This window comes from Macrotis lagotis, chromosome 6 (genome assembly GCF_037893015.1).
Source record: "Macrotis lagotis isolate mMagLag1 chromosome 6, bilby.v1.9.chrom.fasta, whole genome shotgun sequence".
NCBI classification, from domain to species: domain Eukaryota; kingdom Metazoa; phylum Chordata; class Mammalia; order Peramelemorphia; family Peramelidae; genus Macrotis; species Macrotis lagotis.
Window position 1 is genome coordinate 186,477,359 of NC_133663.1, and position 16,327 is coordinate 186,493,685.

The window sequence follows — 16,327 nt, forward strand, 5'->3', positions numbered from 1 at the left end:
TTTACTTTGTTTCCATGTTGTACCTTGATTCAAATTGGGTGTGATGAGCGAGAAATCATGTCCTTAAAGAGAACAGAATTCTCAGAGGTAACCAGATCAAACAGTAAGACATCTGGGTTTTTTTTCCAAATTAAAGGGAATAGTCCTTGTACTTTGTTCAAACTCCACAGCTCCTTATCTGGATACAGATGGTACTCTCCTTTGCAGACAGCCAAAAATTGTTCCCAATTGTTGCGCTGATGGAATGAGCAAGTCCTTCAAGGTTGAACATCACTCCCATGTTGCTGTTAGGGTGTACAGTGTTTTTCTGGTTCTGCTCATCTCACTCAGCATCAGTTCATGCAAATCCCTCCAGGTTTCCCTGAAATCCCATCCCTCCTGGTTTCTAATAGAACAATAGTGTTCCATGACATACATATACCACAGTTTGCTAAACCATTCCCCAATTGAAGGACATTTACTGGATTTCCAATTCTTTGCCACCACAAACAGGGCTGCTATAAATATTTTTGTACAAGTAATGCTTTTACCCTTTTTCCTCATCTCTTCAGGGTATAGACCCAGTAGTGGTATTGCTGGGTCAAAAGGTATGCACATTTTTGTTGCCCTTTGGGAATAGTTCCAAATAGCTCTCCAGAAGGGTTGGATGAGTTCACAGCTCCACCAACAGTGTAATAGTGTCCCAGATTTCCCACATCCCTTCCAACAATGATCATTATCCTTCCTGGTCATACTGGCCAATCTGAGAGGTGTGAGGTGGTATCTCAGCAATGCTTTAATTTGCATTTCTCTAATAATTAATGATTTAGAGCATTTTTTTCATATGGCTATGGATTGCTTTGATCTCCTCATCTGTAAATTGCCTTTGCATATCCTTTGACCATTTGTCAATTGGGGAATGGCTTTTTGTTTTAAAAATATGACTCAGTTCTCTGTATATTTTAGAAATGAGTCCTTTGTCAGAATCATTAGTTGTAAAGATTGTTTCCCAATTTACTCTTTTCTTCTGATCTTGATTACATTGGTTTTATCTGTGCAAAAGCTTTTTAATTTAATGTAATCGAAATCATCTAATTGGTTTTTAGTGATGTTCTCCAACTCTTCCTTAGTCATAAACTGTTCCCCTTTCCATAGATCTGACAGGTAGACTAGTCCTTGATCTTCTAATTTGCTTATAGTATTGTTTTTATGTCTATGTCCTGTAACCATTTGGATCTTATCTTGGTAAAGGGTGTGAGGTGTTGGTCTAATCTAAGTTTCTTCCATACTAACTTCCAATTATCCCAGCAGTTTTTATCAAAGAGGGAGTTTTTATCCCGGTGGCCTGACTCTTTGGGTTTATCAAACAGCAGATTACTATAATCCTCTCCTGCTTTTACACCTAGTCTATTCCACTGGTCCACCACTCTATTTCTTAGCCAATACCAAACAGTTTTGATGACTGATGCTTTATAATATAATTTTAGATCGGGTAGTGCTAAGCCACCTTCGTTTGCATTTTTTTTCATTAAGCTCCTGGCAATTCTTGACTTTTTATTTCTCCATATTGAATTTACTTACAATTTTTTCTAACTCATTAAGGTAATGTTTTTGGAATTTTGATTGGTAGGGCACTAAACAGATAGTTTAGTTTTGATAGAATTGTCATTTTTATTATATTAGCTCTCCCTATCCATGAGCTGTTGATATTTGCCCAGTTATTTAAATCTGATTTAATTTGTGTGAGAAGTATTTTATAATTGTTTTCAAAAAAGATTCTGAGTCTGTCTTGGCAAATAGACTCCCAAGTATTTTATACGGTCTGAGGTTACTTTGAATGGGATTTCTCTTTCTAGCTCTTCCTGCTATTTCTTGCTAGACATATATAGGAAAGTTGAGGATTTATGAGGGTTTATTTTATAACCTGCAACTTTGCTAAAATTTCTAATTGTTTCCAGTAGTTTTTTAGATGATTTCTTGGGATTCTCTAGGTAGACCATCATGTCATCTGCGAATAGTGAGAGTTTTGTCTTTTCCTTCCCAATTATAATTCCTTTAATTTCTTTTTCTTCTCTAATTGCTGATGCTAACATTTCTAATACAATATTGAATAGTAGTGGTGATAATGGGCACCCTTGTTTAACCCCTGATCTTATTGGGAATGCCTCTAGCCTCTCCCCATTGAGTATAATGCTTGTTGATGGTTTCAGATAGATACTGATAATTATTTTAAGGAACAGTCCATTTATTCCTACACTTTCTAGTGTTTTTAATAGGAATGGATGCTGTATTTTGTCAAAAGCTTTTTCAGCATCTATTGATATGATCATATGATTTCTGATAGATTTGTTGTTGATATAATTAAGTATACTAACATTTTTCCTAATATTGAACCAACCCTGCATTCCTGGAATAAATCCTACTCGATCATAATGTATTATCCTAGTGATGACTTGTTGTAGTCGTTTTGCTAAGATTTTATTTAGGATTTTTGCATCTATATTCATCAGGGAAATAGGTCTATAATTTTCTTTCTGCAGTCACATTTAAATGATTTCACACTTCCATGTTCCCTCATGCTCAATTGTTATCTTATATCAATTCTATCTCCCCCAAATCTCTCACATTTTATCCCCTTTCTTAATAACCTCCATACCAGTCACATTGCCTCTAATAGCAATAATGATATCTAGCATTTATGTACCACTTTAGGGTTTGTAAATCACTTTGCAAATATTATTTCTTTTTATCCTCATAACAACCCTGCAGGTTGGATGCTATCATCTTCTCCATATAATAGATGGAAAAACTAAGACAGACAGGTTACATAACTTGTTCAGTGTTACACATTATATCTGAGGTTCAATTTGAAGTTAGACCTTCCTGACTCAGGTCTTGTACCCCATCCATGGTACCCCCTATCTCCCATTTCTAAACTGAGTTTCCCAAGGGACAAATCTTACAGATATAAAATCCCATTTTAAGATTAAACTATTTACATTTTGATTAATAAAAATATTAATTAAATGAGATTAACTATGCATTTACTCTATATTTTCCTCTGAAACATCTTTTAAAAAAGTTTTATGATTGCATTTTGTTTTTATACAACAGGCATTTCCACTCCCTCATATTTCCATTGAACATTATTCGTAACAAAGAAAAACATTTAATCCAAGCTGTCCAATTTAGTAACTGAAATTTATAACACATTTAACATTCATTGTTCCCACTTCCCTACTGAGTGAAGGAAAGTGTGTTTCCTTGTTAGTTTTCCAAGACTGAGATCATTCCATAAATCCTTTAATTTGACTGCTATTTTAGAATTGTTAGTTGTTTAGTCAATTTTCAGTTGTGCCTGACTCTTCATGAACCCTTTTGGGGTTTTCTTGGCAAGGATAATATAGTGTTTTGCCATTTCCTTCTCCACTGAATTTTATATATGAGGAAACTGAGGCAAACAAGGACTGGGTGACTGACCTAGCTAATAAATGTTAGAGGTCAGATTTGAACTCATGAAAAGGAGTCTGACTCCAGAATCAACACTATCCTTTTTCCACCTAGTTACACTATTAGTGTTATTAACATTGCATTGTTGTCATCATTGTGTATACCTTTCTGAATTTTGCTTTCTTCACTTTTCTATCACTTCAATATAGGTCTTCCAGTACAGAACAACTTTTTAAGGACAGGTGAAGGTTGATGCCAAAGGTAGAAAGCCTCTAAAAGCTTCCTGTTGGCATGCAGAATTCTTATAATCTTAACATGATATAGGGCTGGAAAGGACCTAAGGGGCCATGAAATCAACCCCCTCCTTTTACAGATGAAGAATCCAAGACAAAGAAAAACTAAGTGGCATGCTTGAGGTTACTCAGCTAATTTCTGAGATAGGATAGGAACTCAGGTTTTATGACTATAATTCTAGTGCAAAATATATTCTATTGCAACTAGATGGTACTGTGATAGAGGGCTGAAACTGGAATCCCGAAGATTCATCTTCCTCAATTGAAATCTAGCTTCAAATTCAAGTCTTTGAACTGCTTGTCTCAGTTTCCTCATCTGTAAAATGAGCCAGAGAAAGGAATGGCAAATTACTCTATTATCTTTGCCAAGAAAACCCTAAATGGAGTTAGGAAGAGTCAGACAAGACTGAAAACAACTGAACAGCAACATATGCTCTGCATCTCTTGAAATTGTTTTCACAGTATTATTTTCTCTTTCGTCAAATAGTCTTGGAAGCATAGAAAAGTTGGACTTTTTGGCATCCTATTAGTCATATCAATGTCGAAGTCATTCTCATTCTTTTTGCAGCTCCATGTGTAGAAGTAATCTACTGGTACCATATGACAATTAATCAGTTTCATCAAGTAAAAATGATGAAGTGTCCCACAATTTAAGGCTCATTAAAATGATTTCTTGTCTGGATGAACCATGTGACTCGAATGCACACAGATCCTGCTAATGCTTTCTCTAGTCTCTGTCTATTTAAATGAACCTTTTCATTGTGTCCAAGAGCTTGTCCTCAAATCAGGACTCCTTGGTTGCTGTTTTGTTCTGTCTGTTTTCTCCTAGAGCATTAGGCTTACTGTTTTCTGGCTAAAGGGGAAATAGCAAGGTTTTTTAAGGAGGCAGAAAGAGAAAAGGAACTAATAAGCATTCTACTTGAAAGAAAACTGTGATGTCTCCAAGTCAGTAGAAATGCCTTATGTGTGTGTGGGAGGTGGAAGGTGCTCTACTTTCTGTAGTAGAGTGGGAGGTGTTACAGAGATGGAAACAGTTGAGACAACTGAAATGTTTTTTCTGCTTACAGGTGACCTGCCATTCCTTGACAAGCAAGTGCCAGCTAAAAGTGAAAAGTAATACATGCTACTGCTGTGACTTATACAACTGTGAGAAGTAAGTACCTTCTCCCCACACCCTTCTCTCTCCTCCCACACACCCCTTCCTAACATTCGGAGGAAGATCTGTGGGGTCTAGTTAAGTACTTCCACTGCTATTGGCTTTCAAAACACTGAATTCGAAGTAAGTCTGGCTCTCTCCCTGCTTGTTTCAACCCTCCCAGTTCCTTAGTCATCCTCCAAGGGGCAGACAAGCCTCCTTTGGTACTCCTGCATTCCAAGATGACAGATTATGGTTATTCATTGTTGTGCCGCAGGCAAATAGGGTAGATTGCAGAAGACCAGGGGAAAGCTATGTCATCCTATTAATGGACTCCTACATGCTGAGTGTAGACAGCAAGTAATCAATCCCATGGTCCTAGCTTTAGTGAACTTTACTGGTCATCTAGATAAGATCTCAACAGTAAAACTGCCACTTTTAGACCAGGAGTTTTATTTTTTTCCTATGGATATCCCATGCTTTTTCCAAAAGAGTTTGTGATAAAAGTGTGTAAATGGGGGCGGCTAGGTGGCACAGTGGATAAAGCACTGGCCCTGTAGTCAGGAGTACCTGGGTTCAAATCCGGTCTCAGACACCTTAATAATTACCTAGCTGTGTGGCCTTGGGCAAGCCACTTAACCCCATTTGCCTGGTAAAAACCTAAAAAAAAGTGTGTAAATGAATGACCTCTAGAAATTCTTTCCATTTTGCAATGCTTTTGATACACACACACACACACACACACACACACACACACACACACACACGGCAAACAGTAAAAAACAACCACTTTGCTTCCTGCTGTCACACAATGCTACCCCTAAACTCAGATAGGACATATGACTTCATTAGGATATGAAACTCTCCATGTGAGTACTCCCTTCATGGACTTAGATCAAAGATGATAGCTGTCTAAGATTTCATAGATAAATCCTACTGAGTTTCCCAAGGTTAAAAGCCTTCCTCAACATCAACTCACTGATAACTATTAGGGGTAGGATTTGAATCCAGGGATTTCAGACTCCAAACTCAACACCCTATCTACTATGTTTCCCTGCCTAGGTGGAGATTGACAATCCCTGTCCCATCAAAATTTGAGTATTCCAGGAGACATCACTGCTTAGTGGGGGGGGGGGGGGATTAGTTTTTGAGCCCAAAGGGATCTTTAGAGGCCATTTAGTCTAGTCTCCACATTTGAGGAAACAGAGGCACAAAGAGGGAATACCTAAAAGGGATAAAGTTATTTGTTTGTGAAGTATTGTGATAGAGGAGGTGGGTTAGAGGACTTTGAAAAAAGATAACTTGTCTCTATCAGAAGCTGGAGAGCTATGGGTTTTTCTATGAGGTGCTTTACTACTAAAAATAGAGGAAAAAAAGTTCCTCTTATTGTCTTAAAAAGTGTCATTAATATTTTCAAAAATCTATATTCTCTACACATCTACATACATATATATCTATATACATATATAAATATATACGATTAATAAAACAACCACTTCATTTTACAAATGAAGAAAACAACATGAAGTCATATAGGTAGCAAATACAGGACAGTTAGGAGGTGAAGTGAATAAAGTGGTAGATTTGGAGACAGGAAGATTGGAGTTCCATTCCTACCTCAGATACTTTCTAATTGTGTGACCAGGCAAATCACTTATCTATCAATCAATCAATCAATCAATCAGTAATTTCCTTATTTCTAAAATGGGGATAATAACCTACTTCACATGATTGTTGTGAGGATCAAAACCACACTAATTATTAAATAACAGAGATGGAGTTCTGACTCCAAATCCTCTGTTCTTTGCTGTCTAGATCAGCCTTCTTTCTGAGCACATGCTATCTGATCTATTATGTTTCTTCTTCCTCCCAGAACATTCTCTTCTTTCTATCCCAAGATTCCTAGGAACAGAATTTAGAATTGATTTTTACTATGTAGCCTGTCTATTTTGTGCCTTACATTCTTGGAAGGGGTCTCATTTCTTCCTCACTCTCCTCAAAATACAGTGATTCTCTTGGGTTAATGCTCCACTTTCTGTTGCTTCAAATTTTCTTGCAGTTCCGGAGTATGAGTTAGAAGTGACTGGATATGCTGTGCAAGGATTTCTTCATCCAAAGAAATAAATTATAGCAATTTGAGGAACCTCAGGCATGGGACAGGAGCATTGGAAGGAAATTTGGTGGCTTGTAATCTCAATCCCCAGAACTTCACTTGTGTTGTTTTGTTTTGAATGAATGAGTGAGTGTGTGTGTGTGTGTGTGTGTGTGTGTGTGTGTGTGTGTGTGTAATTCCCTCTACCTATGTAGGTCAGTCATTATACAAGCCACTTTGTATCACAGGCAGGACTTGAATCCCAAGTCTTCTTTGAAGTCAGTTCATTGTATTGTTTGTTCTTTGTGTGCCCCCCTCCTCTCTTAGACTCAGGTGTGACATATAGTAGGTACTTTATTGGCTGACTTGGCATGGTCCACTATGCCACAGTGATTTTCTAGACAGCTTTCTAGTCAGCTTCTGTAATATCTATCTATGCTAAAAAAAAACTAACCAAGAAAGAGAAGAATTTTAAACTTGTTTGGTTGATTTGGGGGGAATCCTTTTTTTGGAACCTGGAAATTATGGTTTATGGGGTTGTCATTGTTAATAGATGTAAGAAATTCCTTGGTGAGTGGCTTATCCAGAGTCACATAGTCAGCAAGTGTCAGAGGTGGTACTTTAGCCCAAGTCTTTAATTCTGAGGGTAGTTTTCTTTCCCTATATCATGCTTCTTCTCATGGTTATATTAAAATAATACCAAATGTGGTCATTTATTAAAACTGCAAACTATTTTTAGCTGGCACATGCATAATATATAAGGCATTTAATGTGTATCAGATGAATTTTGTTTTAGGTTGTATTTTATTACATCACTAAACTCAATGTGTATCTAGTAACTTGTGTAACAAAGTTACTGTTTCTCACCTGAAACGATATCATTTTTTTGATAAAATGCCATTTTTCCTTTATCTTATACAGCACAGAACACTCTACCAGTTACTATGAGTTTGTTGGAGTCAGTGGTTGTCAGGATGTGGTTCACCTTTACCGTTTGCTTTGGACCTCAACAGTTCTAAACATCATTGGTTTGTTTCTGGGGATCATCACGGCAGCTGTCCTAGGGGCCTTTAAGGACATGGTGAGTTGGAGGATTCTCTCTCTTATCCAAATTGCTTTCTCCATTCACATTAGGTCCAGAATGCTAATTAATGAATACATCTATGTGTGTGTGTGTGTGTATATATACACACACACACATAAATATGGGTATAAATATATGCATGCATACTTGTACATACATGTATACATACACACATATCTTGTATAGAATGGTTGAAAAAAATGAATCATTTTGAAATTGTGACCCAAGGAATTTTAAGATCACTGGACATGGAGTCCAAAGACCTATGTTCAATTCAAAAAATTATTTATGTACTTTGTATAGAGAACTGTGCTTAATAGTGAGAAATGCAAAACCTTGATAAAACATATCACTGCTCCCATACAGCTAAGAGCCATGCATGTTAATATATAGATTATATGCAAAGTACATTTAAAAGTAGTAAAGAAAGTGCTGGGTGATTTTAGGAAACAGTCTTTTTTTGAGAGGGAATAATAGGTGTCAGATAGTTGGCATCATTTGAGTTAAAAGTTTTAGAATCTGAAGGGATCTTTGACATCATCCAACCCATCATAATTTTACAGATAAACATAACTAGTTAAAGATAAGAACAGTGCGAATGAAGGCAGAAGTAGAAAAGTACAATGTAGTTTTCAAGGAGAAGAGTCGTGTGGTTTGGTTGAGGTCTATCACCTAAGGTCCAAGCTACTCCCCAAATTCCCAGTGTTCTGAATTTGATTCAACAATAGATTGATTAAGTGGAATACTTTGTATAGAGAACTAGGGCTTATTTACCAATAATTAGATTATATGGAAAGTACATTTGAAGTAGGTAAATAAAGTTTACATCCCCTCTCTCAATTTTCTTGTATCTATTTTGTGTGTGTATATATATATTAATATACATATATATATATATATATATATATACACCTATATACATATATGTTGGATCCCATGTTAAACTGTAAGTTCCTTGAGGGCAGGAGGAAGATTTTATTTTTGCAAAAAGCAGTTAGATGAGGCATCTAGGTAGCACAGTGGATAGAGCACCAGCCCTGGAGTCAGAAGGACCTGACTTCAAATACTTCAAATACTTAATAGTTACCTAGCTGTATGACCCTGGGCAAGTCATTTAACTCCAATACCTTAAATAAAAAAAAAAATTAAAAACCAGTTAGGTGGTATAATAGTTGAGTGTTTAAATGAATGAGGAAACGAAGGTTCTAGCTTTTAAGCATATCAATTTATTAAGCAGTGCACATCAATTCCGTAATGAATATGTTCCAGAACTTCTTCAACTCTGCCACTGGACCCTGAATACAGAAGGAGACATATTTTTATTTAATTTTATTTAATTTTAAAAACAATTTGTCATATAAGAATTAATAAAGATCAATTAGAAGAAAAAATTAATCAGAATACAAAATTGTATATCTGATTTCTAACTGGAAGAAAGATTAGGGAGTTTCCAAGTTGGGAAAGGGGGAGTGAACAGGCATAGTTTCCTGAAATCAGAAAAATAAATGTCCCATTTCCCCAAAGTGTCTGTGTTCAATCAAAGGATCATGGAAAACATGATTGATTAACTAATAACAACCCCAGTTCAGGATGGATTAATCTAATCTCTCTCAGTTGCTTAGGAAAACTCCTTGCATCATTGTTTGGATCTGAATGGTTTTCTGATCAGCAGAACTTAGGTCTTTAATTAATGGTCTCTAAGCAACAAATAGAGGTGGTCCAGTTTCCAGTCATGCAGATATAGGTTCAAACAATGCTATGAGATTTTCTCACAGTTCCCAAAATTGAATAAAATTTTCTCATACGACAGAAGTTGGACAAAAACCTATAATCGAAAAGAAAGGAAACTGAACTAGCTATAGAATTAAGTCACAAGACGGAGTCATTATGGTTCACTCAATTCCAAAAATTCATAATTTGTCATCCTAATCTTCTCAATTCTCTCAATTGCATCATCAGAATCATTTCATCTTTTACCCATCATGCAGTAGATTGGATACTGGGCCTGGAGTCTGGAAGAACTGAGCCCATCCAGTCTCAGACATTTGTTGTATGATAATGGGCAGGTCATTTAAATCTTTGTCTCATTTTCCTCATCTGTAAAATGGAAATAATAACAGCACTGGGATTATTATGAAGGTTAAAGGATTCACAGTTCTAAAGCACTTAGCATTGTGACTGACACAGAGTAATATAGTTGGCTAATATTATTTTTAGTTCCATTATTTAAAACATAAAAAAAAATTTAATGCTTGATTGGTTGAGTTTTCCTAACAGCTCTTTGGGTAACTAATTGAAGGGAACAGATCACTCTCTGACCTTGCATTTTGTTGACACATTTTCCATTCTCTGAACTAGGTACCCCTGTCCCAAATGGCCTATGGTTCTGCACCTCCTCCTCAAATTCTCTACAATCCAGCCCAGCAGATCTTGACTTATGCAGGATTCTGTCCTTCCACGGCACCACTCCCTGCCTACTCATCCTACCCATTACCCCTTCAGGTACAGTACCTTCAAATTTTGCTCTTAATAGTCACCTAGAAGAAAACCAAACATACTTCATATCAGATAAATTTAAGGAAAAGGTATTATTCTTAGTTGTCATTTAGTGGTAAAGGAGACAAAGGGAAGGACTTGGTATATCCTTGCTTTGATGCTTGGGTCACCACCTTTATTTCATATATATATATATATATATATATATACATATACATATGTATATATATATATATATATATATATATATATATATATATATATACATATCATTGAGGAAAAAGAAGTCTGGGGCTAAATCATGGTGGACAACTGCACCCTTTCATTAAATTGTCAAAGACCAAAAAATAATAATAAGTCATTGTGTGAACCAGTTTGGCATTTTCAATCTTGGCTGATCTGGAGAGAAGAGAGAGAAGAGATTGCTTACATAGTCCACAAACAAGTCTTCATAGAAGCTCACCAAAGCTGAAACCTAGAAATATTGAATGGAATGCCCCAAGAGCTTTCTTTCAGTCTCTCTCATGACTACAAAGTGTACTTCTATTGAAAAGTTTACATTATAATACTGGTAAGGCAAGAATTTCAGTGTTAGTATGGGAAAACTAAGAAGAAAGTTTGTAATAGGACTCAAAGTTTTGGATAGACAATAATAACTATTCTTTCCTACCCACAATTCCATGAGCACTTTGTCTCTCCATGCTCCCCAGTTTCAGGATCTTCCATCTGTGGCACTGGTAGAATTAAATGCCAGCTACTTCTGTACTGCTCCATTTACTATTCCTAAAACTTTCTAAACTGGAGTATTCCTCCCTGGCCAACCACATAGATGTGGTCTCTCCTTTTTGGAATGTAAGCTACTTGAGGTCAGAACTATCTTCATATTTATTCCACATTTATATCCTTAGTGCTTTGCATAGTGCTCAGTACTTTATATATAAGTGCTTAATAAATTTTTTCTTGTTCATCAACTTTATCAGTGACTCTCAAACTTTTTTTGCTATGTATAAAACTTTTCTTTATGCAAAATTCTGGCAGTACCTTTGTGATAAGTCCTCTAAAATTATTTGTTAATCATTTATTAATTAGTCCACTATTTATTATTTTAATACTTAATATAAAATAATCTGACTTTTAAAAACAACACAAAGCTCTCAAAACAAACAATTTTGAGGTGCTTCATGGTCCCTTAGAGTACAGTTTGAGGAAAATTGTATGAGATGTTAAATTTCAAAGCCAGTTCATGCAGCGATTTCTCTTAGGCTAGTAAAATGGTCCGATGTGACTTTTGTTGTCCTCTAAGGACCATATTCTGTGACCATCTCATTTACAAGAGATGAAGGGCTACATGCAAGCCATTTTGTTGGGGAAGTACCTCTGAGAGGTTCTTCTTTCTTCCCTGTTGTCCCTTATATATGTTCAGGGGCAGAGGGGTTTGGAAGGAGATGACCACTAGGGCAAAGGGTCATAACCAGGGTAAATGATCAGTAGACTCATGTGGGTATGTGGTTCACAGAGCATAATTCATTTCAAGGAACTCAAAGTAGAAAGGGTACCTGGCCTGCAACCCAGCCTCTTATTCTGTAATTGAATGAGATTCTATATAAATTCTCAATGGCTCCATTACTAGTCTAATGGTCCCAGGGTAGATAGAGTGAGACTGACATAACCCCTGAGGTTGGACATGGGAAAAAGACTTTGGACAATTACAGAGGTAGAGTTTTGTGCTCACATACTAGTCTTGAGCTTCTCAAACTTCTAACATAATAATAATAGTTTACATTTTGTAATATTTTATAATTTGCTAAATTATTTCCTTATGTAACAAACCTGAAAGGTAGGTAATATGAGTATTAGTATCCTTCTCTCTCTCTCTCTCTCTCTCTCTCTCTCTCTCTCTCTCTCTCTCTCTCTCTCTCTTTCTTTCTTTTCTTCCTTCCTTCCTTTTCTTCCTTCTTTTGTTCTTGATTTCTTGCTTTCTTTTTTTCTATCTTTCCTCGGATTTTATTAGTATGTGTAACAACAGATAAGAAAACTCCTTTTGCTCTCTTTAGTCACTTGCTTTATAACTTGCAGCCTTAATAATAAATAGCTCCACCCAAGTCCCAGAAGTCTGTGTCAGAGGTCGGACAAGGATTCACATCTTCCCAACTCCAGATCCAGCTCTCTACTTCTCATTCTGATTTTATCAATAAGACACCTGAGATCCAGAGTGGTGGAGTGATCTGCCAAGAGTTACTTAGCTAGGAAGTGTGTTAGTGTTAGAATTTGAATCCAGGGCTTCTGACCCTGAGTTTAGTGCCCCCCCCCAATTCTACCACCTGATGAGGATTCAATACTATTTAAATTTGAACAACACATAACAGTCATAGGGTGAAGTATCTTTGAATCAGACAGAGAGTTTGGAAAAACATAACGATTTTTATGTGGTGACAGGACATTGGAATTTATCATGAAGCTAAAACTGAGTTTTCTGAACTGAAAAGACATTTGAAGCTTCTCAAAATTTCTCTTGGCACTCATCTTCTCTGACTACTCAGTTCCTAGCCCATACTCATTTCCAGATAGATTTCCAATTTATAGAATTATAGATTTAATGCTGGAAGGGACTTCAGAGCTATAGAGTCCAAAATTCTCAGCTTATAGTTGAGAAAATTGAGACCCAGAAAGTTTTACTGATTTGTCCAAGGTCCACTAGGTAAGAAGCATGAGAGGCAGAATTTGAGCCTAGGCCCTCTGACTCCAGAGCCCATTCTCTTTCTATTGATGCTTTAACACTATAGTCTAGTTTCAGAATTTTCCTGAGATTCATGAACATGTAAAAAGTACTCTTTTTGCTGAGTGTGATGGTATACACAGGTATCCCACAGATCTTTGTAGTTGAGGCTGTTGGAGTTTGAGTTCTGAGCCACAATGGACCAAGCTGTTTGGGTGCCCACACTAAACCCAGCATGACTGTACTGAGCCCCTGGAAGAGGGGTGTCTAAGGGGGGGGAGTGGATCAGCCTGAATGGAAAAGGAAGCAGGTCAAAATGGGAATGGGTCTGTCTGAAACACTGTTGTACTTATAACCTAAGTAAGTAAAGGAAATCCAGGATGATGGAGGTGGAAGTAGAGAGAGAAGTAGGAGAAGGGAGAGAGAGAGAGAAAGAGGGAGAAAGGGAGAGAGGAGGGAGGGAGGAGGAGGCAGAGAGAGACAGAGAGAAGGACATGGGGAGAGAACAAAAGAGAGGGAGAAGATAGAGAAGAGGGGAGAGGGAAAGAAAAAAGAGAGAGAAGGAGAGAGGTGAGATGGAAGAGAGGGGAGGAAAAGAGAAGAAAGAAAAAGGGCAATAAGAACTCTAAAAGTCTCCTAGACATTGGTCTGAATGTCTTTGTTATGAACTCAGTATAAAGAACCTCCTTTCCCTTTTGCACTTTTGAGTCAGTTTCCCTTCTGCTTAGTTATGTGAAATAAGTAATAGAACAAAAATGTCCTGGAAGCTGAAAAGTTATGAATTCTAATTCCAGATGCCTTCTACCTTCTCTTATAAACAAATTGTGTTTACTTCTGTGCTTTAGTTTTCTAACATTGACTACCATTACAGACCATTAATCTTTGGAAAGGAAGAAAATTTTTCCTTGAGGAATATTAACCAAAAAATCATAAATTTGGAGCTGGAAGGGACCTTTGTGTTCATCTAATCCAATCCCCTCATTTTTCAGATGAGGAAACTAATGCTCCAGGAGTTTTAATTGACCTACCCAAAGTCATATATAGATAGAAAATAGAAGAAATGAGATTCAAAGTCACATACAGCTAGAAAATAGAAGAAATGAGATTCAAAGTCACATACAGCTAGAAAATAGAAGAAATGAGATTCAAACCCAGATCCCCTAATCTACAAAAATAGTCCTTTTTTTTTTCATTGTATGAAACTATTGTTCTAGTCCAGGAAGAGGAATGTGTCTTTTTTTAAAAGAGTGATTATCTTTCATAAATTAAAAAAAAACATCATTCATGAACTATTCTCATTTTATCAACATGATGTACTGTCTCCTCATCTTTCTTTTGGGATGTTGGTTTTTTTGAAAATTGTTTGAAAAATCTAACTACCTTGATTTGTCTCATGGGAGATCTTGGTCAATATCCTGATAACTTAATTAGCTGTTATGGTCAACATATGTAGGTCTGTAATTACACATACATTAACAATCAAATTTCATAAGAGAGGATAAATCAAATAAGGCTGAATGTGCTCCCTAAGAAAAGAAAACCAGAATCGATGTTTCCGCTTCAGCTAAATCCATCAGAAATGGAAAGGAAATATGTTAAGTGTTCTGTTGACATAATTAGCAGCTAAAAATACACCCACATAATAGAGAGCAGAGAATGAGCCAGCGACTTTTTAGTTTTATTTTGAGTGGTCAAAGAAAATTGGAATGAAAAATTAAAAGCCACTGGGTCTATACCAATCACAGTTCTTTACTTTTTTCCAAATCTCTTCTAGGCAAGAACCCTAAAAATTAGGCAATTTTAAAAAATCTAAAAATTAGACTTCTTAGTAAATAACATCAGTTCATATATCTTATATTTTCATATATCCTTGTCTATTTTTTCTCCTGAGCCTAAAGCTATTTTCCTTTTGTGAAAAACAGGATCATTAGCAATATTAATGCAGCTTTATATTAGTGAAGGACCAAAGGTACATACAGAGGTTAAGAAACTTGACTGTATCAAAACCAAGTCATAATTATGACTTCTTGTGTTCTGGAGAAATACCATCCATGGCAAATGGTATTAAGTATGTTCACTTCTGTTTGTGTGAATGGGTGTGTGTATTGGGCAAGGTGGCAGAGAGAATGGAGAGGACTAGAACAAGTGAGGAATTTATCAACCCAGACTAATTATTCTTGCTAGGTAAATGATAATTTCTATTGCTTCTACATTGCTAAAGGTCTGTAGGCACATCAGTGCTCCCTCAATTTGAAACATTGCCCATCTTAGATTAAAAAGATACTTTAAGGCATACGCAATAAAATATGTTTTTTGGTTGTTGTTCTCTTGAGAGAGAGGAGTGGGGGGAGAGGGAGAGGGAGAAGAAGAAATCTTGAATCCCAAGACACAAAGTTGCTAATACTTAGGTTATGATTATCTCTTCTAAGGTGATGAGTTTACATAAATTTTCTGGCTTCCATTAGAATCTTAGAGAAAATTGTCCCTTTTAAAACTTTTAAAAAAGTTAGTAGATGAATAATTAAGAAAGGAAACAATACTCTGATGGTTTAAACTCTTTCCGCTTCTCATTTGCCTCTTTCCTTCCTTGTATCAAAATCATATTTGCTCTTGTTACATCTTTTTTTTTTGCAGAGTAGGGAAAATGATTCCTATGAGTGATTTCACTTCCAATGTGGCACCCCGCTTTACAAGTGCAGCCTAGCAGTTATTTTGAAACTGTTTGAGAGAGTATGAAAAAGTTTTTTCTTTCAGTTTGATGTTAGGTGTCATACAGTCAGTTGGTAGGGAATAGAGAGGGTACCTGATCCCAGGTCTTCCTGACTTTAATGGGCGCACACTATCAATCATATTATGTTTCCTTTCCACTTTTTCCTTCTTAAAATGAAACTTTGCAGACTTCCCATTTCCAGAATGCGAATGAATAGACCAATATGATCACTTTCTTTAAAACACAGAGAAAATGTCCTTTACTGCAGAGGAATCCCCTGATAATCATGGAATTAGGGAGTGCTCTTACCAGTGCTTGAGGATGTTGGTGCTAGAAACAGAGTTCTACCTGCAGGTGATAGAAAATTAGAGT

General features: G+C 36.4%; 1 protein-coding gene across 2 annotated transcripts in view; it reads left to right on the forward strand.

Moving 5' to 3' along the window:
• TMEM255B (transmembrane protein 255B) overlaps positions 1–16,327 on the forward strand; it is a 161,519-nt gene that overhangs the window by 99,766 nt on the left and 45,426 nt on the right. For both annotated transcript variants that reach the window (XM_074192114.1, XM_074192113.1), the window contains exons 6-8: positions 4,790–4,875; positions 7,871–8,030; positions 10,392–10,535. In XM_074192114.1, the coding sequence (XP_074048215.1) occupies positions 4,790–4,875; positions 7,871–8,030; positions 10,392–10,535 (390 nt within the window). The remainder of the gene's footprint in view (positions 1–4,789; positions 4,876–7,870; positions 8,031–10,391; positions 10,536–16,327) is intronic.